The sequence below is a fragment of the Ammodytes marinus genome, assembly GCF_949987685.1.
Source record: "Ammodytes marinus genome assembly, chromosome: 3".
Taxonomy (NCBI): domain Eukaryota; kingdom Metazoa; phylum Chordata; class Actinopteri; order Uranoscopiformes; family Ammodytidae; genus Ammodytes; species Ammodytes marinus.
This window is the reverse complement of record NC_137232.1, coordinates 11,716,925-11,736,770: the sequence shown is the minus strand read 5'-3', so window position 1 is coordinate 11,736,770 and position 19,846 is coordinate 11,716,925. Positions and strand designations below refer to the sequence as shown.

The 19,846-nt window shown below is 39.8% G+C and overlaps 1 protein-coding gene across 1 annotated transcript in view; it reads left to right on the top strand.

Moving 5' to 3' along the window:
- Positions 1 to 19,846, top strand: part of ryr1b (ryanodine receptor 1b (skeletal)) — a 100,675-nt gene that overhangs the window by 80,132 nt on the left and 697 nt on the right. Inside the window, exons 85-106 of the mRNA XM_080053416.1 lie at positions 237 to 313; positions 978 to 1,051; positions 1,668 to 1,685; positions 5,245 to 5,325; positions 5,519 to 5,607; positions 6,021 to 6,149; positions 6,439 to 6,543; positions 8,498 to 8,579; positions 8,852 to 10,164; positions 10,627 to 10,709; positions 10,846 to 11,020; positions 12,411 to 12,497; positions 13,454 to 13,726; positions 14,094 to 14,224; positions 16,453 to 16,495; positions 16,582 to 16,715; positions 17,143 to 17,203; positions 17,418 to 17,564; positions 17,962 to 18,096; positions 18,298 to 18,454; positions 18,862 to 18,926; positions 19,196 to 19,296. Of these exons, the coding sequence (XP_079909542.1) occupies positions 237 to 313; positions 978 to 1,051; positions 1,668 to 1,685; positions 5,245 to 5,325; positions 5,519 to 5,607; positions 6,021 to 6,149; positions 6,439 to 6,543; positions 8,498 to 8,579; positions 8,852 to 10,164; positions 10,627 to 10,709; positions 10,846 to 11,020; positions 12,411 to 12,497; positions 13,454 to 13,726; positions 14,094 to 14,224; positions 16,453 to 16,495; positions 16,582 to 16,715; positions 17,143 to 17,203; positions 17,418 to 17,564; positions 17,962 to 18,096; positions 18,298 to 18,454; positions 18,862 to 18,926; positions 19,196 to 19,296 (3,560 nt within the window). The remainder of the gene's footprint in view (positions 1 to 236; positions 314 to 977; positions 1,052 to 1,667; positions 1,686 to 5,244; positions 5,326 to 5,518; positions 5,608 to 6,020; positions 6,150 to 6,438; positions 6,544 to 8,497; positions 8,580 to 8,851; positions 10,165 to 10,626; positions 10,710 to 10,845; positions 11,021 to 12,410; positions 12,498 to 13,453; positions 13,727 to 14,093; positions 14,225 to 16,452; positions 16,496 to 16,581; positions 16,716 to 17,142; positions 17,204 to 17,417; positions 17,565 to 17,961; positions 18,097 to 18,297; positions 18,455 to 18,861; positions 18,927 to 19,195; positions 19,297 to 19,846) is intronic.

Sequence of the window (19,846 nt, the reverse complement as noted above, 5' to 3'; positions counted from 1 at the left end):
TTTTTACAATATTCTGTTTTATAATCTATTCTATTTTAGATATACGGTATCATTATTTATTCCTACATTTTCCTTGAACTATTTATATCTCACATTCTCTTCATCACTTTTTTGTTTATTCTTTAAGATGTTTTAGCCAATGACTCCTCCAGTAATTCTTGTGCATATGACCAATATATGAGCTTGAGCATGCGAAGATTTCTGTTGTCATTGAAAGTGTTCTTGTCTGTGTGCAGAGAATGTTGGACTATCTGAAGGATAAAAAGGATGTTGGATTCTTCCTGAGTTGTCAGGCTCTGATGCAAACTTGCAGGTCAGTTATTACATGTGTGTTGTTAAAGGTGAAGTAAGCGAATTATTTATGTTAATATAAGTGTTAAATCGCTCTTTATTCATACAGTGATCACTTATATAGTGTGCGCATTTCATAAAGCCGATCTCTCAGTCACCCGCTCTGCATATAATCGGCAAAAAAACTTTCCGGGGATCCCACCCGTCTCACTGACGGTGCACGCGCAGAGCGACAGATGGGTGAATGTTTATGCGCATACAATGGCGGAGCAGGTAAAAATCCTTCCCAATGTCTGTTTCGATGGTTTTCATCATGTTTTATCACACTTACGGATCTGAGATGATGCTAGATAACTCGCTGCTTGAAGACCGCAGTGCATTAATGTGGGGACGAGCGAGGGGACTGCTAACTGCAGTAACTGACAGGAAGTTAGCTAAACTGACCATTCCGCTTACTGAACCTTTAATACTGTAGTTTCTGATTGGTTTATAGGTTTAGAAGACTGTTGCACTGTACACATTCTTAAAGGTACAGTGTGTGGAATGTACAGTATTTGCATTTTCACACACTTCTCACAAATTCTCACCAGTAGATGCAGCTTAATACTACAATATTACACACTGTATCTTTACTTTTTTTCTTGGAATGTGTGTTGTTAAACTAACTGAGTATTTCGTATTGACAGTGTTTTGGACCTGAATGCTTTTGAGAGACAGAACAAGGCGGAGGGACTTGGGATGGTTTCAGAGGAAGGCACAAGTGAGTATGGTTTACAGGTTCACACACACACACACACACACACTCTGTCACACACACACACACACACACACACACACTCTCTCTCTCTCTCTCACACACACACACACACACACACACACACACACACACACACACACACACACACACACATACACACACACACACACACACACGCACACACTCACACACACACACACACACACACTCACACACACACACACACACACACACACACACACACACACACACACACACGCACACATTTGGTATCCTACTTGATTTAGCAATAAGTTGTTATACAACCAGTTGTTTCTAGCCCCAGTCAGTAGTTCGTTGTTGTATGCATTTGTGTGTGTGTCTGAATGTGCCTGTTTGTGAATGCAGGTTTGCAGGTATGTTTCATGTTAGCTTTTAGAAGCCTTGACACTTGTATTAGTGACAGCATTTTGACTGTAGATGCACTCTATGTTTTACAATCTGTTTATCATTCACTGATAACCATGAGATTTCTGGACTCACTGCGTCTCTCTCTCTATGTCTCTCTCTCTCCCACATCTCACTCACTGTACCTATTCCAACCCTTTACCCCTCATACTCCACAATTTGCTGCTCTCAGATAAGAAACTAGAACGTGGTAAATAAAAATTTGCTCATTTATTTTCTCTCTCTCTCCTCCTCTCCTCTGTCTCTCTGTCTCTTTTAGCTCTCTATCCATCACCACTTGACTATTTTTTTTTTACTTGCTGTGAACTTAATATGCATTTCATTTCACACTCAAGGACCCAGACAAATCAAACTTTACAGTCACTTCAAGCCCCTGGCAAACCCAAATTCACAAACTCCTTTTAACTATGTAATGTGGGGAGTATGTCTGTTGCATTATAGTAAGCACCTGAAAAGAGTTAGGCATATTTATCAATCAGAATGAAATAAATAAATATATTGTCAGTAAACTTTACAGAAATAAGGTTAAGATGAGGCGGGCTATGCTCTGCTTCTTATTACACAATAAGTATTTGGAACCAATCACAGCAGTTCTCTGCCCTAACGTTCTATAAAATAAATGACTGTTCTGATGGTGACCCTTTGATATGGCCACGCCCACACAGTCCTGTCAGAGGGTGTACTGTAGACAGTATTTTTCAACTTAAATTTTATAATATTTACAAACATTTATGTTCAATCTGATTTTCATAAAAGCTTCTTGAGACAGCCAACTTTGATATCATACTTTGATTTTGAATATTTTAGACCAGGTTTCCAGGGGCTTTAATAACAGTTGTTACATTGATTGGTTGATTGATTGATTGATTGATTGATTGATTGTCTTTATTTTCGAACATGCAAGCAATAACAAAGACAAGTTTGAATAGTAGTAGATGAATAAAAAAAAATAAAAAACGTAAACATCTCAAAGATCTTCTTGAAGTGATGTTAAGGTTTGGTTCTTGTCCTTGAGTGTTCTATCACATATCTACTGTAACTCCAAACCTCTCAGTTCTGAGACTGATCAGTGGGAAAGGACAGGAGTAACCTCATTCATTCCTGTCCCACTCAGTTCTCTATAGTAGATCATAGTGACCCTGTGTCCTACAAACTCTGAAATGAATTGCAGCAACAGTGGAGACTCTCTAAAGGCTGTTACATACTCCGCGAGAAGAAAGAACAAAGTTCTCGGTGACAGAGCTGCGAGAAGAAAATGACGTCATTTTCTTCTCTCAGCTCTTGATTAGCTGTTCTCGCAGCTTGTTCTCGACACATCACTCGGGCCGAACTTTCTTCTCGCAGCTTGTCCGAGAACTATTGTGTGATTGGTCAGTCTGAAGTCAATGAGGAAAGCGAAGTGAAATCAGCTGGCGCTACTGGGTAAATTACCATGGTAACAATGCGCCGCGGTGAGGAGTTCGGCAGTTGAGTTCTCGTGAAGTATGTAATGTCAGACCAGAAAGAACTTCTCGCAGCTGTGTCACCGAGAACTTTGTTCTTTCTTCTCGCGGAGTATGTAACAGCCTTTAGCCCTGTATCCCTCTTATTCACATCATTGGTTCACTCCCCTATACTATATACTATACCTCTATAATACATGTTGATAAGTATTATTAAACTTAGTTAAAACAATTTATACTGTCTACACCCTCTGACAGGACTGTGTAGGTGTGGCCATATCAAAGGGTCACCATTATGTATTTTGTTCTCCTAACCTGTTAACTCTGTTGTCTGTGATCCCACCCATTTGCTTGCTACAGATACTGGATTATTTAGAAATAATCATTATGATTGAAAGATTCACTTTCCAGCACTGTGTCCACCTTATGAAAATATCAAACCCAGCAGCACCACAAGTATATTTTGTTTTCAGTAACATCATGGTTAAATCTGAGCATGCTTAATGTTTTGTTTAGATAACCCAATTGCATGCTAATAGATAGCTCTCAAATGTGCATTTTGTAAGGGATGGTATTTATTTATAAAATGCAATATTTGAATAAACAGTGAGTTGACTCACATAGAAAGCTACTTACTTGCTGTTGGAAGATTAGTTGGGATTCTTTATTTCAACCCTGACAACAACATCTATTAACTTGCCAATTCTGCATTTTCCAGCAATAGATATAGAGATATGCATCATCCGCATTCATTGCTGACTGGAGTTTGCAGAGTTCAGTAGATCTGTCCCGCATGCTGGTGTGCCCTGAAGTAATCTGTGTATATCTCTGTATGTGTTCATATTGTCAATATTTGTGTAATTGTCTTTTTGTCTCAGATGGTGTCCATTTTTTTCCATGGTGTCCTGTCTCCATTTATCTGTATAGTCCATGTCCATGTCCATTTCAATGTGATGTGATGTGACAAGTGTTTGATCTGTTGTCCATTTGAGTTTTGTTGATTAGGTGTTGTCTGTAAAAAGTGTCTGCAGTGCTAAAGAGAGGTAAAGTTTGGTGGGAGTGAGCAGCAGAAAAAGTCAGTATGGTATAACATGTGCTGTTGACAAAACGAGCGGAGACTGGGAGGTTGTTTTTTTTTACTAACATATTCTAATAAAAAAATATTGGGGATTGATTTGAGCTGATGGTACGATTGCATTGCAAGAGTATACACACTTAAGGACCTACTTCACCGATGGGAATATGAAGGCGTATTGAACTCTGAGATGTAGTATAAATGTGCAACATTTTTAGAAATCGGTTCACCCTAGCCTGAGAAAAGGCAGAAAGAGTGTTTTGAGGAGCTCACTGTCTAACCCTACATTTTCCCATGCCTGACATCACACATGGCAAAATGTAGGGTTAGGATTAAAAGGACAGCTGGGCCAAGGGAAGACTGAGGGAAGAAAAACTTAATTCACTATATTATAATAGCGATTTTATAATGATAGAACGCCGGTTCCGTATGGGTGAAGTATACCTTTAAACACAGACACTTGCATAGAAACATGCATACAGTTTATATACTGTTCAATACAAATACACCAATCAGTCATCACACACACACTCTGCTTACATTTTATCTCTTGATTTTTACTGCTAAATCTGACACTACAGAGCAGCATTTTGCAGTGTTTGGTGTGCTGTAATAAATAATGTATTAGATAACATAATCACCATTGAACCACTGAAGATTTTGAATTAACTCAATCAATGGTTAATCTATAAGCCTATTGGTCTGTGTGTCTTAACCAGTTTTTTGGTTTCAAAATGTTGACAAAACTCTGGGGTATTCCGATCCTAGTGCAGTGATTTTCTCCTTGGAAAAGGTTTTCCAAAATGGGTAAGACATATCACTGCACTAGTTTTTAATAGAATAGTTGTATTCTATTTATCTTGAAGCTGGTGAAATAAATGTGCCTGATAATTTATCTAAAAGTTCAATTTTAAAACTAGATAACATACTTGTTAAGACAGAGATACTGTACTCACCACCAGTGTATACAGTTATCTTGTCACTGTTTAACAATAACTGAATAACTAAAAAAGCAATGAAAAATCGAATTTTTAGGAAAAGTGTGTGTTGGTGAAATGGTAAAATGGTGGGTAAAATACACTTATACCTTTATACTTCTTCTATTTTACAAATGTTTATTCTAACAGTTTAACACAGCAGTATTACAGTTTTAACATACACTCTGTACTCAGGCTGTTTAAACTTGTATTTTCCACTGATTCATTTGCCTTTGCTGTGTCCCTCTGTCCCAGATGAGAAAGTGATGGCGGACGATGAATTTACGTGTGACCTCTTCCGCTTCCTGCAGCTGCTTTGTGAGGGCCACAATCATGGTGAGTCCATTCAATACTCAACACAGAGGTGGTTTATTCTATAACATACAGTGAGGATTCTATCTCGTCTACATTTAATGTTGCTGCTGATATTCAAATGCTTTCCTATTAAACTGCACTTTTGTTGAACGTTGAAATTGTTGATGAAACTCAAATTGAAGTGCATATTGTTTGCATTGTCTTTTTTCTTCAGATTTCCAGAACTATCTAAGAACTCAGACTGGCAGCACCACCACCATCAATATCATCATCTGCACCGTGGATTACCTGCTGAGACTACAGGTCACATATCCTCATAGTTGTTTCTCTGATCTTTGTCCCATTGACTTTAGATCAATACTATTTATACATTGAGCAAATACAATTAAAATATCAAATGGAAAAAAATAATAATAATACAATTAAAATATAGTATATACAGTATATAAATGTAGGTGTTTTTTAAGTTTAGATTTAGTAAAGCACGATTTAAGTCACGTAAACATAAATTACATTGTATAAATCTACTACATTTCTAGCATATCTATGCCCAACTAAAATAGGTAGTACACAAAGAATCGAATATGCATACATATTCTGCTATAGATATAAATATGCCTTTGGTTAATAATAAATATATGTGTAATTATAGAACATAATTGTGTATATCTAGTAAGATACACTTTAAAAGTAACATCATTTTCTTCTCAACACAGGAGTCGATCAGTGACTTTTACTGGTACTACTCTGGGAAAGACTTAATAGACGACCCTGGGAAAAGGAACTTCTCCAAAGCAATGACCGTGGCCAAGCAGGTCTTCAACAGCTTGACTGAGTACATCCAGGTAAGAGAGTTTGACAAAATTGCTTTCTAATATACAGACAGATTTTTTTTTCTCAGAACATTTACTTTGAAACATAAGACAATGTTAAAAGATATACAGTATCTCATAATTTACCACGAGAGCACTGGAATATCATTACACATTTGTGTGTGTGTGTGTGTGTGTGTGTGTGTGTGTGTGTGTGTGTGTGTGTGTGTGTGTGTGTGTGTGTGTGTGTGTGTGTGTGTGTGTGTGTGTGTGTGTGTGTGTGTGTGTGTGTGTGTGTGTGTGTGTGTGTGTGTGTGTACAGGGCCCTTGTACCGGTAACCAGCAGTCTCTGGCCCACAGTAGGTTGTGGGACGCGGTGGTCGGCTTCCTGCACGTCTTTGCTCACATGATGATGAAACTCGCTCAGGTACATATATGACAAATATATCAAAATTTTTGCTTTTTTGTTTTCTAGCATTACTATTTATTTCCTGCGCTAGTTTAGTGGTTTTTATTGATCATTTGTGTAGTCAACAGAAATGACTATGTACCTTAAATGATCCAATAACGTGCTTGTTGCTTCACAGTTGTCCAAAATATGTATGAATCAAAGCAATATGGAAATCTAAATTGTCTACATTGCATTTCCATATTTCAATTAATTTCTCCACTTTGAGTGTATACTAATTCTGTGAACTGTTTTTCTCACGGTTCCTGCAGGCTAAAGTATGTATTTATTTGATTATTCTTTCTTTTAATGAGTTGGTTTTAATATCTCAACTAGCCTTTTCCCCATCTTTTCCTTACAGTCAGATTGTTTCTGCCACTTTACTGAGACATTTATGTTGAAGAAGAGACTCTTGACTTTTTCATTTTTATTTGAACTTTATTTTTCCAGATAAAACATTAAGAACAGTTTCTTATTTACAATATTGATCTGGTCCAAGAGGCCCCACCAGGAATAAAGGTACACATAACAAATACACAAGTGTGACTCATATACAACGGATATACAAATGCACAGCCTCTGTACAGAAAGAGGACTTGATGATAACTGCACCATGTCAAAACTAAACACAGAATTGAGGGTTTATGTTACATTTGATCTACAATATAAAGGAATAATACAGTTTATTTTTGATGCTGTGGGTTGGAGCCCCTGTTTTAACCTGAAGTGCAATGCAAGTGTAATCTAATGAAATAGGACATTGCACATGATGTCCTCACTTTTAAATAATATTATGATGCAACTCTATGTTTCATGATGTTCCATATCTATATAATCTTTCTCAATATAATTTGAAATTGTCTGTTTTGATTTGCAATTTGTTGTTCATCCCTTTTCTTTTAGTACGCACATTTGTCCCACATAAACTAAGTTCATCAGATTCAGATTCTTGACAACATGAATTCAAGTCAAGATGGCAGAAACAATTTGAAGAAAAACAGAACCTCTCTTTTCTCTTTAATCTTCCCTTCTTGATTCTATGTAATACAGTTAATCTAAACTCTCCTCAGTTTATATTTCCATTTCCCAATACTGACCATTGCTTTGGTAAAACTTCTGTCTTCTTTTTAATAATGTGTGTCTGCAGTGTGTTCTACTCCGGCCTAATCCTGTGTGACAGTGTTGTTTGCTATCGTTGCTATTGTTTCAAATACATTTGAACTCAAATTCTCACATTTTAATAGAATGTTTTACTCTAGATCTCCACCAGCCTGGCAAACCCCTGCAGACTGTCAGACATATTTGTGGTTCTTGTGATCTGTTGGTGCAGGTCTTCAAGAGTGCTAAGATCAGCGTCTGGAAATATGTTTATGTCTTTCTTGCTCCCATTCTGCAGAATTATTATTTCTTTTTTCGGATAAAGGGTAAAGGTAGTGCTGTCTCCTTGTAAACCTGCCTATCCCTGCATTCCAAATCATATACTTTTTTTTTACTACATACTTTAATATGATGGGTATGCATACTACAAAATGCAATTGGATGTATTATGGAATCTGGATATTTTTCAGCATACTGCATTTGTATGGGGAAATCCTAAATATAATTTTTTTACCATACTAAATAGCAGGCAAGTATGTACGGGTATTGGAACGCAGCCAATGTTTCCGGGATCTGTCTTGCTTTCCATTACATTGAGTGCACTGTTTGTGATTTTAAAAATGTGTATTCTCTATTTAAAAATGCAAACCAAGGATCATTTTTGGACTAAAGCACAACTTGAGGTAGTATCTCTCGTCGTTTTTACGTCTCAGAAAGAAGCACATATCCTCTCAAATTAAACTGTATCATCAAAATGACAAGTTTCAGTCAGTAAACGTTAATAATATTGTCTTGTTTGTTTGTGTTTGGCTGTATATGTTGGCTTTTTTTGCAGGACTCCAGTCAGATTGGGCTGTTGAAGGAGCTGTTGGATCTGCAGAAGGACATGGTAGTGATGCTTCTGTCTCTTCTTGAAGGTATGATGTCCATCCCAGGATTGTCCTTTTTATTCTCTGTCACATACTTTAATAAGGCTGGGCTAAATAGTCGCTATAGCAACATATCGTGATATTTATTTAAATAGTCGCTATAGCAACATATCGTGATATTTATTTTCGTATTTATCTGTATGAATTTCCAGATCCGAAAACCAATATTTAAAAAAAAAATTAAAAAAATTGTAGGGGTGCTCCATAGCATAGCATATTCAATATATTTCTAATTTCCTCTCATCTTGTGTTGTTACTAGGCAACGTGGTGAATGGCACCATTGCCCGGCAGATGGTTGACATGCTGGTGGAATCCTCCAGCAATGTGGAGATGATCCTCAAGTTCTTCGACATGTTCCTCAAGCTCAAGGACATCGTGGCGTCCGACGCCTTCCGAGACTACGTGACCGACCCGCGCGGGCTGATCTCCAAGAAGGACTTCTTCAAGGCCATGGACAGCCAGAAGCAATACTCGCCCTCGGAGATCCAGTTCCTGCTCTCTTGCTCCGAGGCCGACGAGAACGAGATGATCAACTTCGAGGAGTTTTCCGAACGCTTCCAGGAGCCCGCCAAAGACATCGGCTTCAACATCGCCGTTCTGCTCACCAACCTGTCGGAGCACGTGCCCCACGACCTGCGCCTACAGAACTTCCTGGAGCAGGCCGAGAGCGTCATCAACTACTTCCGCCCGTACCTCGGCCGCATCGAGATCATGGGCGCCAGCCGCAAGATCGAGCGGATCTACTTTGAGATCAGCGAGGCCAACCGCAACCAATGGGAGATGCCGCAGGTCCGGGAGTCCAAGCGGCAGTTCATTTTCGACGTGGTCAACGAGGGCGGCGAGAGCGAGAAGATGGAGATGTTCGTGAACTTCTGCGAGGACACCATCTTTGAGATGAACATCGCCGCGTCGATCTCGGAGTGCGAGGGAGACGGAGAGGAGGAGGAAGACGATGAGGAAGAGGAGGAGGGAGGGGCGGAGGCGGCCGTGGAGTCTGGAGAAGGAGAAGAAGGGAACGGAGAAGGAGAAGCTCCGGAATCCAAATCGGCCATGGCGGAGTTCCTGAAGGGCATTGTGGACTTCTTTAACATGTTCACCTTCCGGAACCTGCGGCGAAAATACCGCAAGCTGAGAAAGATGACCATAAAGGAGATGGTGGTTGGCCTGGTTACGTTTATCTACACCGTTTTGATGGGTATACTGATGTTCGTTTACAGCATATGCAAGGGCTTCTTCACGCTCATATGGAAGGTGCTGTTCGGCGGAGGCTTAGTGGAGGGCGCTAAGAAGATCACGGTGACGGAGATATTAGCCAGTATGCCTGATCCCACGCAGGACGAGGTCCACGGAGACCTGCCGCCCGAACCGGGGGTCAGAGAGGTCCAAGATGCGGACGGCGGGGCGGACATGTTGGATGACGTCGGACAAGGGGAGGAAGAGGAGAGCAGTGAGGACAGAGAGGGTGGACGACTGCCTGGGTTCAATACTCCCGGAGGACTCGGAGACTTTGGGGAGACCACAACGGAGGAGCCTCCGACCCCAGAGGGAACCCCACTGCTCAAGAGGAAATTGGTGAGGTCTTTTCTGTCTGATTTTTGCTTTTACGTGTCTTTAGGATGTTTTGGATGTAATGTATTTTACTTATTTTACTGTACAGCACTTTGGTCCGCCCTCGGCTGTTATAAATGTGCTATATACAGCCGTGGAAAAAATTAAGAGACCACTCCAAATATTCAGCGTCTCTCGTTTTACTATGTATAGGCATATGTTTGAGTAGAATGAACATTTTGGTTTTATTGTATAACCTACTGACAACATTTCTACCAAATTCACAATAAAACTTTTGTCATTAAGAGCATTTCCATGAAGTAATGTAGAGATGAAGATTGAAGAAAAATCCAGACTGGTCTCTTAATATTTTCCGCGGCTCTAAATGAAGTTGACTTGACTTGACAGTTGTTGACTGTATTGTAATGTGTGTAAAAATTTCCATTAATAAGTTAATCAACCAAATAAACTAAATTGTTGAAACAGTTCGAAGGCGCCGGAGGAACAGAAGAGGAAGTGAAACCCGCTGAACAAACAGAAGAAGCCCCTGTGGAGACTGAGAAAGCAGAGTGAGTCTAAACTGAGACGCTTTTAAAGATAATGTGTCCTTTGGGCTGATATTAATGGTGCAGTGTGTAAAGGGAATTGGCGTTTTTCAAGACAGACTTGATAGAAATGGAATGTGTGTGTGTGTGTGTTTGTCAGCACTGAGAATGGAGAGAAGACGGAGAAGGCCGAGCCTGAGCCGGAGGAACCAGAGGAAGAGCCTCAGTTTAAAGACGAAACGACCGCGAAAACAAAGTCCAAGAAGGAGAAGAAGACCGCGGAGGAAGGGTTTGAGCTGTGGAACGAGCTGGAGGTTCAGAGGATCAAATGCATGGTGAGTAGCTTAAAGGCCAGGACACACCGGTCCAACTACCCGAAAATGGAGACTGCCGATTCAGGCAGCTCCAGTCTTCCCGTCACGGCCAAAAAAGTGCCAAGAACACACCGAGCCGACTGCTGACTTTCCGTACGCTCTGCGCTTGCGCGGGACATAATGTCTCCATAACAGCAGGCGGCGCTAATCTGTATTGCGGCCCAAAAAAATACGGAAGCCGGAAATGATGGGAAAGCTCTCTAGACCATAAACATAGATAGAAATACGTATTTATATTTATGGACCATAAAGAGCACCATTTTTAGCAGAGAGTGTCGAGCATGGTGTCGAGCAGTCAACAAGGGTTGATGCATGTGACTCGCTGAACGAAACAAACAAACACATTAAAACAATGGCTAGCTGTTGTTAGCTGTTTGTGCTACCCGCCTCACTTCCGGGCTTCACTGATTCGCTAGCCCTCCACCAATCAAATTGCTCCAACTGAAAGACTGCCGGCTCAAAAGAAACCCGACGACATCTACGACGACCGATTTCACGGCACACACCAAACAGATTCGTGTCCCCGCCCCCTCCAGACTCTCCGACGGCGATTATCGGGCCGGTGTGTCCGGGCCTTAAGGGGTGACTGTGGCTCAGGTGGTAGAGCAGGTCGGCCAATGATCGAAGGGTTGGCGGTTCCATTCCCGCCCTGCCACTTGTCTCATGGTTGTTGTGTCCTTGGGCAAGACACTTCACCCACCTTGCTTCGTGTGAATCTCGATAGTTAGCCTGCTATCAGTGTATGAATGTGTGTGTGAATGGTAACGTATAAATGGAAACAGGTGTCCCTTGAAAAAGAGTCTCCGGTCTCAATGGGATTTACTTCTATATAAAAAAATTAGAAAACATGTTATTGAATGAATGTTTTAATGTTAGATATCAACTTGCCCCGTAGTGTTGACATGTACTGTGACACATGATATACTGGTGAATTATTTGTTTTTTCCTGGTTGATTGGCATTTTTACAATATTTTTACAATGGCTCTATCCCTGTATACAATATACTATAAACTTTCCTATGTATTATTAACCCATTGAAATGTATTAGCAACTACAAGACAGAAGGGGTTTAGCTCCTATGCATTATTCTACTCATTCAACATTTCCAAGCAGCTGTATAACAATGAAAGTATAATTTTCACTCCTGAGACAGTATTATTTTTTTTATCTACAAACATTTTCGATTTATTGATAAAATGTTTTTTTTTTGTGCCTTGCTAGGAATATACTTGAGATCATTGAGAATGAGGGTCACCCCTCAACTGATCTGTTGAGTATAAATAAAGGTTAAATGAAATGAATGAAATATATTCATGTCTTATGGACTTCTTTATCCCCTCCCCCTTCTAGAACTACCTTTCTCGCAACTTCTACAACCTTCGATTCCTGGCCCTGTTCATTTCCTTCGCTCTCAATTTCATCCTGCTCTTCTACAAGGTCTGTGCCTTCCTACATACAGAAATATACAATATAACTTTATTGAGGATTGACCGGTGCACAAAAAGAGTACTTCAGTCTAACCATGTAAAATTATGGAACCCTGTTTATCTCACATAACAAATTGTCCTCACCGTTCAGAACGTAGTTGGGGTCATACGTTGTTGGCCATCCTAAGTATGTTTTAATGGTATAGGCTCATTCATACAGTTTCTGAATTGGTTGACCTACAATCTCTGAGCAGATTTTGTAATATTCTTGGAGTCGTTTTGATTTGGAAGTAGCAGACAAACTGCTTCATTTAGTTTAGAAGATTCATACATACATACAGTATCAATTCGGAGAAAAATCGACATAAATCTGCTGGCGCTTCACTTGATTGTACACTTAAAGACCTACTTCACCGGTGGAAATATGAAGGTGTATTGAACTCTGAGATCCTTTGTAGTATAAATGTGCAAACTTTTTAGAAATCGGTTCATCCTAGCCTGAGAAAAGGCAGAAAGAGTGTTTTATGGTCTCACTGTCTTACCCTACATTTTCCCATGTGTGACGTCACGCATAGGAAAATGTAAAATTAGGATTAACAGGACAGCTGGGCCAAGGGAAGACTAAGGGAAGACTGAGAGAAGAAAAAAAGTATTCATTATATTATAATAGTGATTTTATAATGATAGAACGCTGGTTCTGTATGGATGAAGTATTCCTTTAATACACACATGACTTGCAGAGCTCATTTTGTGTGTGTGTGTGTGTGTGTGTGTGTGTGTGTGTGTGTGTGTGTGTGTGTGTGTGTGTGTGTGTGTGTGTGTGTGTGTGTGTGTGTGTGTGTGTGTGTGTGTGTGTGTGTGTGTGTGTGTGTGTGTGTGTGTGTGTGTGTGTGTGTGTGTGTGTGTGTGTGTGTGTGTGTGTGTGTGTGTGTGTGTGTGTGTGTGCGTGCGTGTGACCCTTCCCAGGTGTCTGACACTCCTCGAGGAGTTGTTGACGAAGACTTTGGTGGTGAGGGTTCTGGGTTCTTCGAGGGTTCCGGCATGTTTGAAGGTTCCGGTGGTGGTGGTGGTGAGGATGGGTCTGGTATGGATGACGGAGGAGAAGATGACGATGAAGAAGGTCCCATGTACTACTTCCTGGAAGAGAGCACGGGCTACATGGAACCAGCCATGGCCTTCTTTGGTATCGTTCACACCATGCTCTCTTTCATCTGCATCATTGGCTACAACTGTCTCAAGGTATGTGCTGTGTTGTGCTGTTTTTGCAGTTTTTTTTTCTTTCTTTGCTCCACAAAATTCAGGGTTCATATGTCTGGAAAGTTTGGGAAATGCTTGATTTTAAAATGAAATGTGAACACATTACTGGTTGATTTTCTCCATATTGATCAAATTGAATTAGGGATTGCCAGTCAAGTACTGTCTAATTTAACTTCATGCTAACTTATTATTGAAAATGAAATTGGTCTCAAGTAGCACACTCATTTCGATTGATAATATGTAATTGATAATTTTTTCGGCGCTTTGCTGCACAAAAACCCACCCAGTTTTAGTTTGTTTAGTGCCTGCAGTTTTCATGCATTGTGTCTTGTGTCTGGTGTGTGTTCAGGTCCCGCTGGTTATCTTCAAGAGAGAGAAGGAGCTGGCCAGGAAGCTGGAGTTTGACGGTCTGTACGTCACCGAGCAACCAGAGGACGACGACATCAAGGGCCAATGGGACAGAATGGTGCTCAACACTCCGTAAGAGACATGTGACATGGGTGGATGGGTGGATGGATGGATGGAGGGAGGGAGGGAGGGAGGGAGGGATAGATGGATTGGATGGATGGGTGGATGGATGGGAGGGAGGGAGGGAGAGATGAATGGATGGATGGATGGGTGGGTAGGTGGAGGGAGGGAGGGAGGGAGGGATGGGTGGCTGGATGGATGGATGGAGGGAGGGACGGAGGGAGGGAGGGATGGATGGATGGAAATTACATAATTTAACAAGCCTAACATTTCTGCCAAACCCTGCGCCCTACACTCAATAAATAAAAAGATAACAGTGAGAGTACATAAAGAATACAAGTCAGTAATCAATAGTGTGTTGTAACTTCAAGTTATATGCTCTTTAGTGTTTAATTTTAGTTTGAAAGATTGCATAGTTTGTACTTCCTGTTAGAACCACAGAAGAAGAAGTAAACAGGAAGTCAGGAAGTGATCTTTAGTTCATTAGTTGAAAATCGGATTTATGTTTTATTTTTTATAATCTTTATTGAATCTTTATGATACAATACAAAACACAACAAAACAAGTCATTAATACATATTAAACATCTCAGTAAAAAAATATATAGCCAGGGAGCATTTCAAACAAATAAATTAAATATAGAGCACAATTGCACAGTTTTAGCAGCTTTCTTGTTTTTAGAATCAAAAATGGACTTGATGTACTGCTTGGTTTCCTTGCTAAAAGCTACGAATGAAGGTTTTGAGTTACTAAATTTGGATTTATGAATATGGAATTTTACTAAAATTATCAACAAATTAATTAAGTATAATTCTTTCTGTTTTTGACTTTTGTTGTCATGGAAACCAAACAGCACATCCTTCCAAAATAAAGAAAAATCAGAGTCAATTTTATCAGTGATATAACGGGATAGATCTTTCCAAAAAGTGGTAGTGAAGGGACAATGCCAGAACAGGTGCACCATTGTTTCGGGACATGTTCCACATAAAGAACAGTTAACACATATGTCAAGCTTAAACCTAAGCAGATAATGCTTTGCAGGATAATACCCATGTATGATTTTGAAGGAGACTTCTCTTACTTTATTCGTAAGGAGGTATTTGTATGGAAGGTTCAAGATATTTCCCCAATCTAGGTTGTCAACAAAATTCGACCAATATGGAACAACATTGGGGGTACTGGTGACATCTTTCTGGAATAAAGAGCGAATGTTACGATTATTATTCCTCGCTTTGGTAGCGAAGCATACATTACCAACTGAGGTTAATTTAGGGTCCAATGATGGTAAGCAGTCTGGTTTTCCAGTTCCTTTTAAGAGAGTTAGAATACCAGACGGGATGGCATCCATAACAATTGCAAACTCTTTTGGGGTGATTGGAATGCCAAAAGTGTGAAGGAATTCTGAATAATTCAGCAATGTTCCATATCATTTAGTAATTGGGACACTAAAATGATGTTATTATTGAACCAGGTTTCGTAAAATAAAGATTTATTTTTGTACGTAATAAGCCGATTATTCCAGGTGAAGCACCTATGTGGGGAGAAATTATGTTTGTAAATTAACGACCATGCTAAGAGCATTTGTTTGTGGAATTTAGATATCATTAAGATAATTTTTTCTATTTTATAGTCACACAGAAGTAAATATTCTAGACCTCCAACCTTAGAGAAAATATAGTTAGGTATAAAATTCCATATAGATGTGGGATTTTTTTGAAAATGTTTTGTCCAATTTATTTTAAAGGTATTATTCAGAGTTGTAAAATCAAGAACGTTCAGACCACCACGATCAAAGGTGTTCATAATAACAGATTTTTTTACATAATGCGTCTTATTTTTCCAAATAAAGTTGAAAAGTAATTTATCAATGGAATTACAGAGCTTTTTGTTGACAAACAAGGGAATAGCAGTTGAAAATCGGACATGTTGCAGTATCAGAGCATGCAGAGACAATCCACTGCCATCCTTCACGCTGAGGGAGAACAGAACAATTAAACAAAGATTTTCATTTTAGTTAAACAGTGAAACCAGGACACTGACTATTTGTTGTTGGCTTTTAATTGTTTCCAGAGCTGTATCTTTTAGGAATCAGAACATGGACTATTCATGTTTAGATTAGAAATGCCTCTATCAGCTTGAACGTGTTGCATGCGAGTAAGGCTGCAGACCTGTAATATACAGTATTTGAAATTGATATTACTACCATTGTTGTTTCTCTTGATGTTTCTCCTTCAATGCAGATCTTTCCCCAACAACTACTGGGACAAGTTTGTAAAAAGAAAGGTGAGTTTTTCCTCCGTTCAAAATGTCAGTTCAAATGTTAAGGGATGTTTCTTGCAATTGAAATAACGTGTGTGTGTGATTTCCAGGTGCTGGACAAATATGGTGACATCTACGGCAGGGAGAGGATTGCAGAGTTGCTGGGAATGGACCTGGCTTCTCTGGACGTCAGTGCCATGACGCATGAAAAGAAGCCTGAACCAGATACCTCAATGTTCAGCTGGTATGTACTGTGCTGTGTGTACTCCTTAAAGGAGGAGTCAGCAATTATGGAGAACGCTTGTTGTCAAAACATTTTTTTTGTTAAAATCAGTGAATATCTCCTCAGGATCCACTACCTGTCCGTCTAAAAAAATCAGTGTTAATACACAGCCTAGGCTCTGTAAACCGGTATGTAAACAAAGGGGGCCCACTGTACTTAGCATCATGCCCATTTACAGAGCAGAGCCTGAGCTGGGTTTTAGCATTGGATTTGTTTTCAGAGAACACACAGTACTGACAAGTTGTGGATCGAGGGGTGATTCACTGATTTTGACAAAAAGTCATTTTAACTACATGCTGGTTTCTCCAGAATGGCTGACTCCACTTTTAACACACTCAGCTTCATAGTACATAATGACAGAGAACAAAATGTCCTTCTCTCTGTATAGGATCACTTCTATCGACATCAAGTATCAGATCTGGAAGTTCGGTGTCGTCTTCACTGACAATGTAAGTGTCCCTCACCTAATGTTGTGTATTTCACCTGTCTTGTACTGTATTGCATCACGTACAAAAAAAAAAATAAATAAATAAATTCAATTTAAAAAAAAATCATAAAAAAAGACAATGTAAGTTTAAAAAAAGCAGTCCTTGGTATAATATACAGTAGATAGTATATTTTTTAAGTGTAGTGTTACTGAAGCCCCCTCTCTTTTCCTCTCAGACCTTCCTCTACCTGGTTTGGTACACACTCATGTCTCTGCTCGGACACTACAACAACTTCTTCTTTGCGGCTCATCTCCTGGACATCGCCATGGGAGTCAAGACCCTGCGCACCATTCTCTCCTCCGTCACTCACAACGGCAAACAGGTCTGAACACTAATATGTAGATACATTTTGGGTGTGGTTTCTATATATTTTCTGCCACATCCAGACATGTATTTAGTTTTTTTACTATTACGTGTTTTTTTATAGTGATTGTATGTGAAAATAAACTAAACTAAACTAAACTAAACTAAACTAAACTAAACTAAACTAAACTAAACTAAACTCAAGCACTCACACTGTAACGATGCATCACAAGGCAAACTGTGGCTCAGGTGGTAGAGCGGGTCGGCCAACGATTGAAGGGTTGGCGGTTCGATCCCCGCCCTGCCACTTGTGTCATGACTGTTGTGTCCTTGGGCAAGACATCTTCAACCCACCTTGCCTCGTGTGAATGTCGATAGTAATTGTACTGATGATTCTTTCATGTTTTCCCTCTTAGCTGATGATGACGGTGGGTCTGCTGGCTGTGGTGGTCTACCTGTACACCGTAGTCGCCTTCAACTTCTTCCGCAAGTTCTACAACATGAGTGAAGATGAGGACGAACCGGACATGAAGTGTGACGACATGATGACTGTACGATTCATACTTATTTATTTATTCTTATATTAAGAGATTAGATTAGATTATACCTTGTTGCATTAAGCAGACCAGACTCTTTCTTTTTGACATGTGAGCGGGGATATGGTTTTAGGTTTGAAGACAGAAGAAGTAGCATAATTCAGAATTTACCTTTATGTGTGTAGTTAAGCAAACCCATGTCCCTCCCTCCTGCAGTGTTACCTGTTCCACATGTACGTTGGTGTGCGAGCCGGTGGAGGAATCGGTGATGAGATAGAAGACCCGGCCGGGGACGAGTACGAGCTCTACCGAGTCATCTTTGACATCACCTTCTTCTTCTTCGTCATTGTCATCCTGCTGGCTATCATCCAGGGTACGTTTTTAAATATACAAGTGGTTATTCATCCAGGGTATGTTTGAATTAATAATTAATTAATAAACAGGACTTTAACCTATTTAACCTAATTCATTTATGATCGAATTAGTACATTTTAAAATACAAGTGGTTATTTACACAGAGAGTAATGTGGTGCCACACCTAGGCAAAACACACACAAACTAACAGAGCACAATCAGGGGACCAACAATACAGGTTACCAAAATACGAGTCAAAACTGTCAAGAAATCAACGCCATAACTTGAAGTAGGGTGCTACATTATTCTGAATACTTCTTTTATATCTGAAGAGCTCTGGTTTTCATACGAGTAAAATTCTGTCTGTCTGTCTGTCTGTCTGTCTGTCTGTCTGTCTGTCTGTCTGTCTGTCTGTCTGTCTGTCAGGTTTGATCATTGATGCCTTTGGAGAGCTGAGAGACCAGCAGGAGCAGGTCAGAGAGGACATGGAGGTAAGAAAATCAGTTTCCAAAAATAAGGGGATTTCATTTGACTGCAGATTTAAGACTTTACCTAATCCACCTTCAGTTCATTTCATTTCATTTCACCTTTTTTATACCATAGTCTGTGCGAACACTCTATTCTGATTGGCTGGGGAACATTCCATAGGAGTGGATTAACGCCAATGGAATTGTGTCCCTCATTTGAAATGATGTTGAATCCTTCAAGGTGATAATGTGTTCAATGTTTCAATCTAATCTGTCCTTCTTTCTCCCTGCAGACCAAGTGCTTCATCTGTGGAATTGGAAGCGACTACTTTGACACGACGCCGCACGGCTTCGAGACGCACACCTTAGAAGAACACAACTTAGCCAACTACATGTGAGTGGCCTTTTCAGAGTGACAATGCCACAATTAAACTCCTTTAAAATGTGCATGTGTTGAGTTTTTTGAGTTTAGACTTTTGCTGTCTTCCTTTTGTTATTTTTTTCTATAACTTTTTATCTTTTTACTTTTACTTCAAATGTTCTAGATAGCCTTTAAATCCTTGACTTTCTTGTAATTTATGAAATAGTAGGCTTTAAAGGAGGAGTCAGCCATTCTGGATAATCCTTGCTGGCAATGGTGTGTGTGTTTGTGTGTGTGTTTGTGTGTGTGTGTGTGTGTGTGTGTGTGTGTGTGTGTGTGTGTGTGTGTGTGTGTGTGTGTGTGTGTGTGTGTGTGTGTGTGTGTGTGTGTGTGTGTGTGTGTGTGTGTGTGTGTGTGTGTGTGTGTGTGTGTGTGTGTGTGTGTGTGTGTGTGTGTGCTGGAAACTAAAAACAGTTTTAATACACATCCTAGGCTCTATAAACGGGCACTCGGGCAGGTCACTTATTTTTACAAAAAAAATAAGATCACTGACTACTCCTTTAACCCAGTATTGAATTCTGAA